The 12394-nt window shown below is 45.3% G+C and overlaps 1 protein-coding gene across 1 annotated transcript in view; it reads right to left on the reverse strand.

Annotated features, from left to right (window-relative positions):
• LOC135407468 (myosin-IIIb-like) overlaps nucleotides 1–12394 on the reverse strand; it is a 14857-nt gene continuing 2463 nt past the window's right edge. The window contains exons 4-16 of the mRNA XM_064642518.1: nucleotides 11415–11517; nucleotides 9094–9196; nucleotides 8483–8639; nucleotides 8060–8162; nucleotides 7666–7794; nucleotides 6344–6452; nucleotides 5023–5139; nucleotides 4509–4609; nucleotides 3983–4069; nucleotides 3743–3808; nucleotides 3308–3421; nucleotides 749–2260; nucleotides 1–439 (exon numbers count right to left, since the gene is read on the reverse strand). Of these exons, the coding sequence (XP_064498588.1) occupies nucleotides 2069–2260; nucleotides 3308–3421; nucleotides 3743–3808; nucleotides 3983–4069; nucleotides 4509–4609; nucleotides 5023–5139; nucleotides 6344–6452; nucleotides 7666–7794; nucleotides 8060–8162; nucleotides 8483–8639; nucleotides 9094–9196; nucleotides 11415–11517 (1381 nt within the window). The 3' untranslated portion in view covers nucleotides 1–439; nucleotides 749–2068. The remainder of the gene's footprint in view (nucleotides 440–748; nucleotides 2261–3307; nucleotides 3422–3742; nucleotides 3809–3982; nucleotides 4070–4508; nucleotides 4610–5022; nucleotides 5140–6343; nucleotides 6453–7665; nucleotides 7795–8059; nucleotides 8163–8482; nucleotides 8640–9093; nucleotides 9197–11414; nucleotides 11518–12394) is intronic.

A 12394-nucleotide genomic window follows, 5' to 3' on the forward strand; every position in this document is an offset into this window, starting at 1 on the left:
TCTGGTTGTCTACCACACCTGGCTCCTTCCGGCTGTTGGGCTTTACGCAGCGCACAAAGTGTGGGTTGGCAGAATACAACCTCTCCATGAGCACCATCAGAGAATGCTGCCAAGGGCACAGGAAGATCAACAGTCCATCAAGCCAAAACACTGCCAGAGCCTGACATGCCATACCCTGCAGCGGGAACCATTTTCTCACCCCACAGCAACCTCCTGGGCTCTGAGAACAACCTGGTCAGCCCCACCATGATCAGCCATGCTTGGCACCCTGTTTACACCATGGATGCTTTAACTGTGCATAGCAGTCTGGAAGCTCCAATGAAAACATCCCTGCACTCATCTCACGGGGCACTGCAGGGCAGCAATACCGTACCCGGAACTGAGCTCCAACAGATTGTTTCCGTGTGCTGTTGAACTTGTCGTCTGCTCCTGGTATGACCTGAAACCACACCAAAACAAAAGATCAGCCTTGGAAAAAGTGCTTGGTTGATGGACAAAGAGCTCTGCTGGAAGGCAGATTGCAAAAAGGAGAGAGAATGGATTTCTGGCGAGGGAAGACAAGTTGAGCAGCAGAAGCAAGCAAAAAACACAGTAAAAAACAAAGGAGAAATTGCTGCAAGCTGATTGTGATCTGCTTTTATTTTAAACCCATTTCTGTCTGCTCTTTTTCAGCCAGTTTCTCAAACAATATGACTGTGGTAACCATGCCAACATTCATCAATTGCCACATAGACCTGAAGTTCAATACCTTGGCTTTCATATGAGGCATAAGTGTCCCCGTCCTGGAAATAGTGGCTGGAAGAACAGAGACAATAGTTAATTTTGTATCTTGGCTTGCAATCAACCATGTCTAAACATTCAAACCTCACTTCACACACAAGCCTCCTCACAAATACTGAATCACAGACAAGGCATTAGGTTTCACCATGAAAAAATACAAGGAAAGAATTAGAAAAAGGAAGAAGAAAATGCAAATGTATGAAGCCTACAATGTAATATTATCTTCTGCCACTGAGAAGACAAGGCAATCAGGTTATTAAACAAACCTAAATGACTTCAAAAGAAATATCATCAGCAGGCATCTAGCAATGCAGAAAAAACCAGTGCAGATAGCAAATGGGAAGCTTCCTTACAGCAGTCAGGTTATTTAAAGTCAGATGAAAAATTCAGGGAAGCTGAATTTACTGAGGGATCTGATAACAGTCTCGCACACCCTTGATGCAATGGTTTCACGTGAATCATAAAATCACAGAACAGTTTAGGCTGGAAGGGTCCTCTGGAGTTCACCTGAGCAGACCCCTTTGTTGAGCAGGGCCACGTAGAGCCATTACCCAGGACTGGACAATTAACCTGAGGTTATTTCCAATGTTTATGAACTTTGAAAGAGTTGGGACTAGGCTAAGTAGCTTCAGTAACAGTGAGAAAGAAGAAAGACAGTCCTGAGCAGAAGAGTTGAAAAACACAGTGGAGAATAGAAATGAAATTATCAGTTTCTTGTAAATCCCAGGAACTGACATGGACTGAAGGGGACAAAAAAATTATAAAATTTGTGTTTAGCCAGCCAACTTCCAAGGAAGCATCCACCTGACCTTTCTTTAAATTTTTACTTTCATAGAAGCCGTGGAAATCTGAGGGCTTATTGATAACTGGAAGAAGGAAGTGCAGTGGTAGGAAAAAAATAATGCACTACTTCAGAGTTTTTTAACAATTTGTACCTGAAAAAGAAAATGTATTTGAAAGGAATAATCTTTACACTCATTGCCAGGGGTTTTACAAGACTCCATTTTCAATGGGAACAGGTAGAAGCTATGACCTTAACCAGCTTCACTTCTAGACAAGAACAGAGCAAATGGAAAAGGCCAGTGGCAACAGTCCTGCACTGGGCCTGGAGAAGAGAGGAAGGCATCTTAGCAGTGACTAATTAATTCTGTGGAAGAGGATACAACCTGCCCTGCTTTCCATGCAGGGGGAAATATACAACTCCGATAGCTCAGTATATGCCAGCAGCCCACTCCAAGCTGCAGCATTCCTAGAGTCTCCCAGGGACTGCCAGCTGTGAAACACACTCTCAGAATATGAGCCTGATCCCCACACTTAACTCTTGCCAAGGTGGGCCCTGGTTCATGATGGATGTGCAGAGGGACTTGCCTGTGAACAGCACACTGAGCAAGGGGGTGACACTGCTGATGAAGAGCCCACGAACGTTAGCTGGCAAGGTGTCTCTGTTCTTCTCTAGGAAGCCCCTGGCATCATATTGTACCTCGAGAAAGGGCAGCAAGTCACTTTAGACAGCACTGAAAGCCACCCCTACAACACTTGCTCGCCAGGAGCAAGTGTTCAACTGAATGTACTCCGGCTTCCACATGAATTCTGTAAACACATATGGACCCCATCCAGATGCCAATCCTGAGGAACAAATCCCTGCAGATGGCAGAGGCATCAGAACCACAGGAGTGCAACATAACATTGAGACATCCACCTCTGCTTGCTCTCCTTTCCTTGATTATAAAGTTTTATTTACTTCACTCTTCTTGCTCTCCCCCTCTTCCCCTTGAATAGGCTTCCACCCTGTTGTCATGCACTCCCTTGTTTCCATTGCTCCCTTCTTTTCTCATCTCTAGCCTGCCACTCTCCTTTCCATGTTAAATGTTAATTTTTGTAATAATGAACATCACAAACAATAGCTTAGTCAACAGTGGTGAGATTAGATTACTAAACTACATATTGCAATTACCTGAATTGTCATATCTGCTCCTGTTCCAAAAATTATCTCCAATCAATACAACTTACTTGGATCAAAGCTTTCAAAATTGGTGGCAGTAAAGTTAGATGCATTAGCACTAAATCTCAAGTTGCTTAGATACCACTGAATGTATAAATAACTGTCTCCACTTTCAAAACATTAATTACCTGGCTGTTTGCACAGTGTTCCTAAGTGTTTGCAATAAAATAGTCACTGCTATGCTGTGAAAACCAATAGGTAAAGGAACAGCCGTTATCCTGTCCTTTAGGAGTGCACGGTGGACTGTGCATTTACAGAGTACTGTTTTAGGACTAGAGTTCTAACAGAATGATTATTTCTAAAACCCTACACTTCCCAGAAGTCGCCCCACTTTCCTCAGGGGTCCTCTCTTCCTGTATGGAAATCCCACAGAATTGTAGGAGGCAAGCCGTGGGAACACATTACTTCTGTTATTATCATTGTCAGACCATACACTCCTTAACATCAAAGCCTTTTTTGTCAGGCAACACTTTCTTCCCCTCCAACATACACTACAACAGCATTCTTCTTGCAAACAGTACATACTTTCCCAGCATAGTGAGTGATGCTGAAGCCCAAAACATGGCCTCGGGCTGGCTGGAAGTGTAAATTGCCTTTGAAGCTGCTATTTAGTTTATCCACAAAGGTCTTATCGGTTGCCTGCAAGAAAGCAAATTTCAGAATCAAAGGATCAAGCTGCAACAGAGACCTGATCAGACCACAGAGAAACAAAGCAAAGTGTTGGATGTGTCCTTGGCTGTGCAACAGTGTTCTATTGTACCTTCTGATTCCTCACAGGGATGCCAATACCATTAGACTGTCCCTGATCTCCATGTCCTGTCTCATCAGTCGCACACAAGGACACCTCTGTTCATCTTGCTCTTTAAAGTGCACTCCCCAACTTCAGAGCTCTCTCTGCAGCCCAGATATTAATTTCTACATTCCCCACAATATTTTGTCTTCCTCCTGTCTCATGCATACCTGAGGGAATGCACTCTGCTCATCCAGAAGAGACAGTAGCCCAAGTGGCTTGGCCAGGAGCAGATGCTGCAGGAAAGGAGACACATGACACATACCTAAAGCCACATACGGAGCATCCACTCTCACCCTCACCACCCTTTGAAGATGTCCTTCCCAGGTGCATCTCCTCCCCATGATAGAAAGTGCAAGACTTCTCTCTTGGCTGGATGGAGCAATTATATTGTCAGTCCTCTCACTCACCAGAATAGGTTCATTATTGTTGAATGTGATAGTCTCCCAAGGCAGCCCTTCTTCCTTATAGGCAGCCTGCTCCATCTGGAAAATGTGCTGAAATAAAGACAAAAGAGGTTGGAGCACCCATCAGACTTGGCTAGACAACCCTGAACATCTTCCTTCCTGCCCTGAACAGAGCACAGAGGCATGGTGCTCTCACCCACGGCATGAGAGGTCTAAGGTGAAACTGCTCTTCTGTGTGCACCCACTCACTGGTGGTGCTGCATAAAGCAGGAACACTTTCCAGAGTGTAAGTGTTACTGCTCTGACGACTTTGATCACTGCTTGATCCTTCTACTTCTTCCTTCCCTGTTCTAGTGGCTCCCCTGCCACAGCAGAGAAGGTTGATAATCTCCATCCTGCTTCACTAATGGCTATTTCTGTCCTGCCAGGCAATAGATCTGTTTTCCCCCAAGCTCTCGTTCATGTGCTAGGTAGAGCAGCGCTCTGCTTTCTCTGCCACACAAGGTGAGATCGCCCTCAGCAGACTTACATGGTTGAAGAAGTGTTGCAGCTGCTCATTGGCCAAGTTTATGCAAAGCTGTTCAAAACGGTTCACTGGAAAGTTTTCAAACCCAAAAATATCCAAGATGCCTAAAAGAGGGAAAGAATACACAATGGAGCCTGCAGACTGTCCTTGCAGATTGCTGTGTACACCAACACACAACTAAATCTCCCATCACCCAGCTCTTGTGGGCCAGGGAAAACCCAGCCAAGAGAAACAGTCTTCCACAAGACCCCTTGAAGAGTCAGTTAGGAGGAGACCCACTCCAGCCCTCAGCTTCTCTGCTAAGCCAGAGTGCCCCAGAACTACAGCCTCACAGTTGCTTCAGATCAGCTGCCTGCTCAAAACTTCATGCTGCTGACACAAATCTCTCCAGGATCATGGTTTTGATAACGGATCCCTGCATGCAATCTCTGTGAAACCTCATGCTGTGCCCGTCCTTCACTGTGGCTGAGGGAGGCACATTTGAGAACAGAACAGGAGCAAGGCAGGCAGAGCTCACCTATCTCCCTCAGCTCCACCTCAGGATCCACGTTCTCAGCCAGCAGCTCATTGATCTTGCGAACGATCCAGCCAAACACTCGGCCGTACACCATCTTAGCAATGGAGTCCCGGGCATCTGCACAGGGAGAACAACAGCAGCTCACTGAAGGGCTCACAGGAGAGCAGGGAAAACAGCACACAAACTGGCTCAGTGCATCCACCTCTAGCAAAAATGTCTAGTAGTTTATGAAGCTATTTTAATAATCAGATAAACAATAGATATCTGTCTGATTGCCCCTGCTCTCTGTAAGCATAAAAAGAGTTCTTCAATTCCAAAATCTTCACAATCTTTCTACAAGACCAGATGTGGCATATTAGGGCATTTGTAAGATCATCTAAAATGGGAAATTTCCTTTCCAAAAGAGTCATCCCACTTTCTAGAATATGCAGATACTTGCTTTCCCCTCCGAAGATCTACTGAGGATGGGTCCCCTCACTGCTAAACCAAAGGAGAAGCTCCAAATTATACTTGGCAAATTGAATGGTTCTCTTCCTTCTAGCCCACAGTTGCCAAACGTTTCAACGCTGTGGGCAAGAGAGAGATACAAATGATGAAAAACTTGCTGACATTCTAAGGAGGAGACCAAATCAACATGATCTATTGCATGATGGAGATGTGTATTTTATTGCCTAGAGAAAATTTGGAAAACAGAACTAGCTATTTCCCCATTTTCATTTTTTTCTTTCATCTGTTTTTAGCAATAATCTAGAAGTTCTGTGACTTCATGCCTCTTTACTTAATTTTTAAAATATTTTATTTTATCTTAATGTTTTGGTCTGGATTATCTTGGATTATCTTCTTGTCTTATTGAAGGGGAAAAGAACACCTTGCGCTTGCTTACTTTACCATACTCTGTTTTCTTCTCACTCTGTTTCTGATACTATGATATCTCATTGATTCTCAAGGTTGTTTGTCCATCTATTGCCCAGAGCTCTGCACACTGCCAGCACTCTGCAACAGGAGGCTTCCCCTCTTTTGTACAAATACCTAGAGTTCCCTTCTAGTCTGGGCTGAAGAAGAAAGCAAAGCTAATTCCTTAGTTTCTTATTTAATCTCTGCAGCCTCCTGGAGACGAAACAAAAGCAGCATTCATGGTCTTACATGTGAGCAAGAGACTAAACATATAGACATCAATACACTTGCCTCTGTGCGAGAGGAATGAAAGGGCACAGAAGGACATCTTTGTTCCCAACAAGTTGCACATGTGTGGGGATACCCTTCCGTCAAGTACGGGTCAGTCATTCTAGCCAGCACATCTGCAATTCGTTATGTTTCCTACCTTCTGCCTGCTGCTGGGTGTGAAAACGCTGAATCTGCTCCCCTCGGGTCACTGACATCGTACAAACAAGACATTTTAACAGTTCATCTTCCTGGACTCCAAACTGGCCCTGGGAAAGAGGAAATAGATGAGGAGAGTCAATTGTAAATCCTTTTTGTACTCGTGGGGTTTGTATCTGTCTGTGTGTTGATGGGGTCATGATTCGGGTTCAGGCCTTTGAGCCCCACTGTAAGGTAAGTGTTACTGTTGGCACATCACAGCACCAGGGTCAGATGTGGGCTCTGAGATCTGCATTATCCTTGCAGTGACCAAGCTCACCCTCACTCTCTTTGAAACACTTTTTGTGTTGCTCTCCCAATGCCGCCACTTTTCACCTTCTTTGGGAGCCATGCCAGTCCCTGCTGAGAGGTTTAATGACTTATTGAACAGCACCACATGCAGGTGACTGTGCAGGTGCTGAAGCATCTGAGCTTCAGCTTAGTCACATGAACCCGTGAGAGGCAGGAAACAAAGGGAACTCATACACATCAAACCCCTCAGTGATTTAACAGGAATTCCCCTCCTGTGGGCAAAAAACGAGGAGCAGAATTTCAGAAGTAGGATAAAAAGAAGTTGGCTGCTGAAAAGAGATAGGTGGTTGTTTCAGGTATTGTGTAGGAGGAAAACAGGCAAAGAGATGGGAGTGAAACCAAAGACCAAGAGTGTTGGGATTTCAAATAGGTCAAAATAAAAAGACATAGAAGTGGGAAAAATATGTTACATTTTACTGTTCTGTGTTGTTAACAAAGCAGGATAATGTATTCATCCCATATAATAAAAATGGGATGGTCCTGGGAAATATATACTTCTTAATCTGTGATAATATGATGTGAAATAGTAGAAAGTTTAATTATGGATAACCAATTAAAAACTATAGCAGTTCATGTGGTATCCTTGGACAAGATCCAGTGAAAACACAGAACTCATGTACAGATAGTGCACACCTGAATTTCTCTGAGGCAGCACCATACTGAGTAACACATAACATTTAGTTATAAAAAGCTTGTAATGTATGAAACCAACAAGGCACACGTTGACTATGTAACACACTGGTTCTAGGCACGCAAGAACCAGAAGCTGGGAAGCATCTGTTTGAGAATGAATAGCAGTGAACACAAACACAGTGATGGGGTCATACTCTGCACTTCCGGGAAAAAATTCTTTGTTCTTTAGAGGCAGAAACACCCTTGGCCATCTCCGGCAGGAGCAGCTCCTACAGTCAATTGCCAGTGGGAAGCAGCATCACATCCATAAAGTTTCTGTCAACTCTTCTTGTGACTCACCGCTGCAGCTTTCAGCCATCCCTTGGAAGCTTCGCTGACTTTTACAGGCCCACTGCTCTCCTCAGGATCAAAAGTCACATTGCCCAGAGACAACACACCAGCTAAGATAGTCTGCATGTCCACTTGCTCCTAAAACACAAAAGAAAGGTGACCAAAAACCTACCAGCAGGTAACATGTAAATATGGAGGCCCCAGAAGTTGAAGAGGTTAAGGGAAGATGCACAGACAACCTGTGGAAAAAGGCTCTACACAAGGACTGGAAGACTCAGGTGATCTGGAAGTAACATGGAAAATCTAAAGGAAAGAAACAGGACCAAGCTTCAAAAGAGCAGCTAGGAATAAACCGTATGCCTGCAGGAAGCACAGATGGAAATTAAGTAACTCTAGAACTGACCTGTTCTTGGAAGCCCACCATGTCAAGGGCATTGCACACCTCTTGGTATTTGTCCTTCCAGCGCTGAGCTACATTCTGAGTACCAAATTGTCCACTTACGTACCTGAGAAAGTGCATATCCCACACAAAACTGTCACCCAATCAGTACTGTAAGTCAGTCCTACCCCAAGGGAATACAGCACATCAGCAATAGTGGAGACTCGAAGAGAAAAGAAACTTTTCCAAGGTAATATAGCAGAGACCCCAGACCTCCCAGCTTCCACTATGACCCATAAGATCTCTTCACAGAGCTCCATTCAGATCCCACTCCAGCTACCATTCATCCATGGATAAAGCCCCAGGGCAGAGGCACAGTCTCCATCATGCTGTTCTCCCCTTTACTACCCATCATGAAGCCTAAACTGGGGTCTGCCTTTGAAATACCTGTAGAGCGAAGGATCCAGTAACCCATACATCTCCTTCTCCTCTGAAGACAGTCCAGCAAACATGTAGTAGAAGATATGGAAATTCCTCTCCCCAGCATCTTGCTGCACCACCCGTGACTTCTCTAACAGGTACTCACTCAGCTTTGCACCTCGCACTGCACACAAAAAGGTGACAGGGTGGTGAACTGGGGGACATGAAGCTGCTTGAGCTGTCCCACATCTCTGCTGATAAGAGCACAGCCCTGTCTAAATTAACTTCCTTGTGTCCAAGACCCTCTAGGCTGCCTAGCACACTGGAAACAGATTTCTTCATGCTTCCTGTGATCTTAGAGATTCTGCTCACCTCCTTTCGCAGCAACAAAGGCTTCTGACACAATAAGTATTACTGATACTTAGCCTGAACTATCACCCCCTTATCCTTCCTGTACTCCCGCTCTGTCCAAACCCAGGCCTTATCCAAGAGGGGTTGCTCTAAGATTTTACTTAATTGCATACCCTTCCCACAGGGAGTCAGGCGCCAAAATTTTACCCTCTACAAGCTTTGGCTACCCAGTCCCCTCCCTCCAGTTCCTAACCACTCCCCAAACTAGTAACTGCCCTTTACTTCACCTGTATTTTTCTGGAAACGCAGCTGTATGTATTTTCCAAAGCGGCTGCTGTTGTCATTCATCACAGTCTGGGCATTGCCAAAAGCTTCAAGCAATGGATTCACCTAAAACAAGTGAGGAAGCAGAACAAGCATTCTTCAAATTAAGCGATCAAATCTAACTTGCTTGGAAAAGTTTAATTTTAGCATTTGCTATTCAGCATCCAGCTGGAAAAGGATGAATATGGAAGAGCACCTATTTTATCACAGCCTGGATAAAGGAATTCAAAGGGGCAAATATAACAAAGATTAAGCAGCATGAGATTAACAAAAATAAGCACAATCAAACTGATTGGGTCTTAGTAAGACCACTGAATCATTTGTTAAAAGATAAGGTTGGTATAACAAATTTCCACACAGTATCTGACATGGTAGCACTAGATAATTTGACTGCTACACTATAGCAATTAGCAAGGTCAACGTGGCACTCAGTTAATGTAGGTGTGGCATCTTAGCTACTGGAATTTGTAGATACAAGGACAATGAATTCCAAAGAAAATAAGAGAACAACCAGACCAGCTTGATGAACTGTATGCGAAGAAGGCAAAATGATAATTTTCCTGTATTTGAGGAAAGAATGCCTGTCAACTGCAAGAATGATGCCTCAGGGTACATGGTGGGCAGCCTGTTGAACGCAGCTTTAAGGCATGACACTGTAATCCCAAAGGGCTAACTTAGTCCTTGGATATATCTACAGGAACCAAGTAAGATGCATATTATTTCTTTACCATCACCTCTAAGCTTTCCAAGGGCAGCTCATCCGGGCTGAAGGGAGTTTTATTTCCAGCGGAGGAATTGCAGGCTGCCTCCAGGCCCTGTGCTGAGCAAACACAGCTACCCTGCTTCTGGAACCTGCTCAGGTCAGAAGCAGCCTGGCAATGTGGCCCAAGCCAGCTCTAAGCAGAGACAGCAGGTGTAGCAACATCACACTCAGAACAGAGCACAAGCATTCACCTTGGATCCACCATGGACGATGCCACACTGAAATTAATATGCCACTCTACAGCCCAAAGCATGGCATGAGGTATTGGGTTTACATGTCAATATTTTGGTAGCAGGAGGGGCTAAAGGGTGACTTCTGTGAGATGATGCTAGACACTTTGCCCACATCCAAGAGAGCCAATGCTAGCTGGCTCCAAGACAGACCTGCCACTGGCCAAGGCTCAGCCCACCAGCGATAGTAGCAACACCTCTGAGATAAAAACTGCAGCTGGAAGAGAGGATGACAATGTGTGAGAGGAACAGCTCTGCAGGCACCAAGGTCAGTGAAGTAGGAAAGAGAGGAGGTGCTCCAGGCACCAGAGCTGAGATTCCCCTGCAGCCCACAGTGCAGAGCATGGTGAGGCAGCTGTGCCCCTGCAGTCCATGGAGGTCCAGGGGGGAGCAGAGATCCACCTGCAGCCCATGGAGGACCCCACACCAGAGTATGTGGATGCCTGAAGGAGACTGTGACCCCATGGGAAGCCCATGATGGAGCAGACTCCTGCCAGGACCTGTGGCCTGTAGAGAGAGGAGCCCACGCTCGAGCAGCTTTGTTGGCAGGACTTGTGACCCTGCAGGGGACTCATGCTGGAGCAGCCTGTTCCTGAAGGATTGCATCCCATGGAACACACCCACAACTGGAGCAGTCTGTTCCTGAAGGACTGTCTTTTGTGGGAGGAAGCCCACATCGGAGCAGGGGACGAGCATGAGGAGGAAGACAGTAGCACAGATAATGTGCACAGAACAGAGCTCAACCCCCATTCCCCATCTGCCTGTGCTGCTGGAGAAATTCAATTCAGTTCAATTCTTCAGATCAAAGAGACAAATATGTTTCAAAAAGAATTAGCAAGGGTATATGAAAAGAGCAAAGATGGCAGTTAGCCAGTTAGCAGGTATGTTCCTGACAGTATAAGTAGCCAAGGAAAGGTTACTGAAGGCTGTGTGGATTCTCCATGCCTGTGTACCATTAAATCAAAACTTCATTTTTCCATTGAAATTCCTTGTTTTACCTGAAACAGGAAATAATTTGGAAAAATGCCACTAATCCCTTGTAACAGAGAACACGATAAATTATTGCAATAGTTTTCTATAATTTAAGAAACATCCCCAGCAAACAGAATTACTGACCCTTCCAATTTGTCATCAGCTATTTCACCATTCTTATCTACTATTTTCTTATGTGTCTTATGTATCGTTCTCTGATTTCCAGTGGTGATTCATCAGCAGGCTTCCTAAGCCTCCCTAAGTTGTCTTGCAGCAGTGCTGCTTCTCCATGTTCAAGCACCACCCTGTAATGACCTACCTGAAGGATCTGCTGCTCCAGCTTCGAGTTGCCTTTGCATAGGTTCATTATCTGCTGCAACAATAGCTTTGCACTCTCTGTCTTTCCTGCACCACTCTCTCCACTGCCAAGAAAAAGCAGAAGAAATTCCAACAGCTGCAAAGTATAGTTGTTCTGCCCCTTATGGCCTAAGTGCCCTCAGTGCTACAGTGTCTCTGTAGCAGAGCGTGCTCTCCACAAGTTTCACAACTTTTTCAGCAAAATTGCAAGTGTGAGTACAACCCACATACCACAGCTTTACACTGGGTGTCCCACAAGATCCTGGTCCCTCCTCCTCAGGGGAATTTTCCCCCATCTGCAAGGGAGTACAGATACACCCCTTGTTGTCACTTCTGGATGGGATACATCAGACACACCATTTGTTCTGCTTCTTAAGAAAGCTGAATCCATCTTCTGGAAAACAAACTCCTTCAAAAGTCATCTGATACATCAACTGCCTCACCTATGCTGGAGTCAACAGCTTCCTGTTTCTCCAAAGGGATTTGCCCTATCCATATCATATCCACAACTGAATGCTGATCTTGAGTGGCAGTCTCAAATCTCAGGTGCTTCACACATCCACGTGCCTCAGCTGGCTGACACCACGGGCAGAGAGGCACAGAGCTGCCTGTTCCCCAGCGTCAGCACTGCACGTCACCCTGCTGATACACATCCACAGTGCCTCCGCCTCCAAGTCAAACAACCAGCACTTGGAAAGCGCAGTTTGCCTTGTCCTGGCATGGAGAACATATGATCAGTGAGACAACGTGTCCCTGACTGATAACAACACACCAGCTGAGAACTTCAGCATAAGCGTGGCGAAAAAAAATGAATGCAGGAAATGCTGGAGGTATCCTTGAGGGCAGGTCTCCGTCTCCACAGCCGACCTTTGAGCTTGTGGCATGGCTTTCCTGCTTTGTAGCTCCCAGTGACTCTGTGCTTGGGATCAAGTATGTGTCACA

This window comes from Pseudopipra pipra, chromosome Z (genome assembly GCF_036250125.1).
Source record: "Pseudopipra pipra isolate bDixPip1 chromosome Z, bDixPip1.hap1, whole genome shotgun sequence".
In the NCBI taxonomy this organism is placed as follows: Eukaryota; Metazoa; Chordata; class Aves; order Passeriformes; family Pipridae; genus Pseudopipra; species Pseudopipra pipra.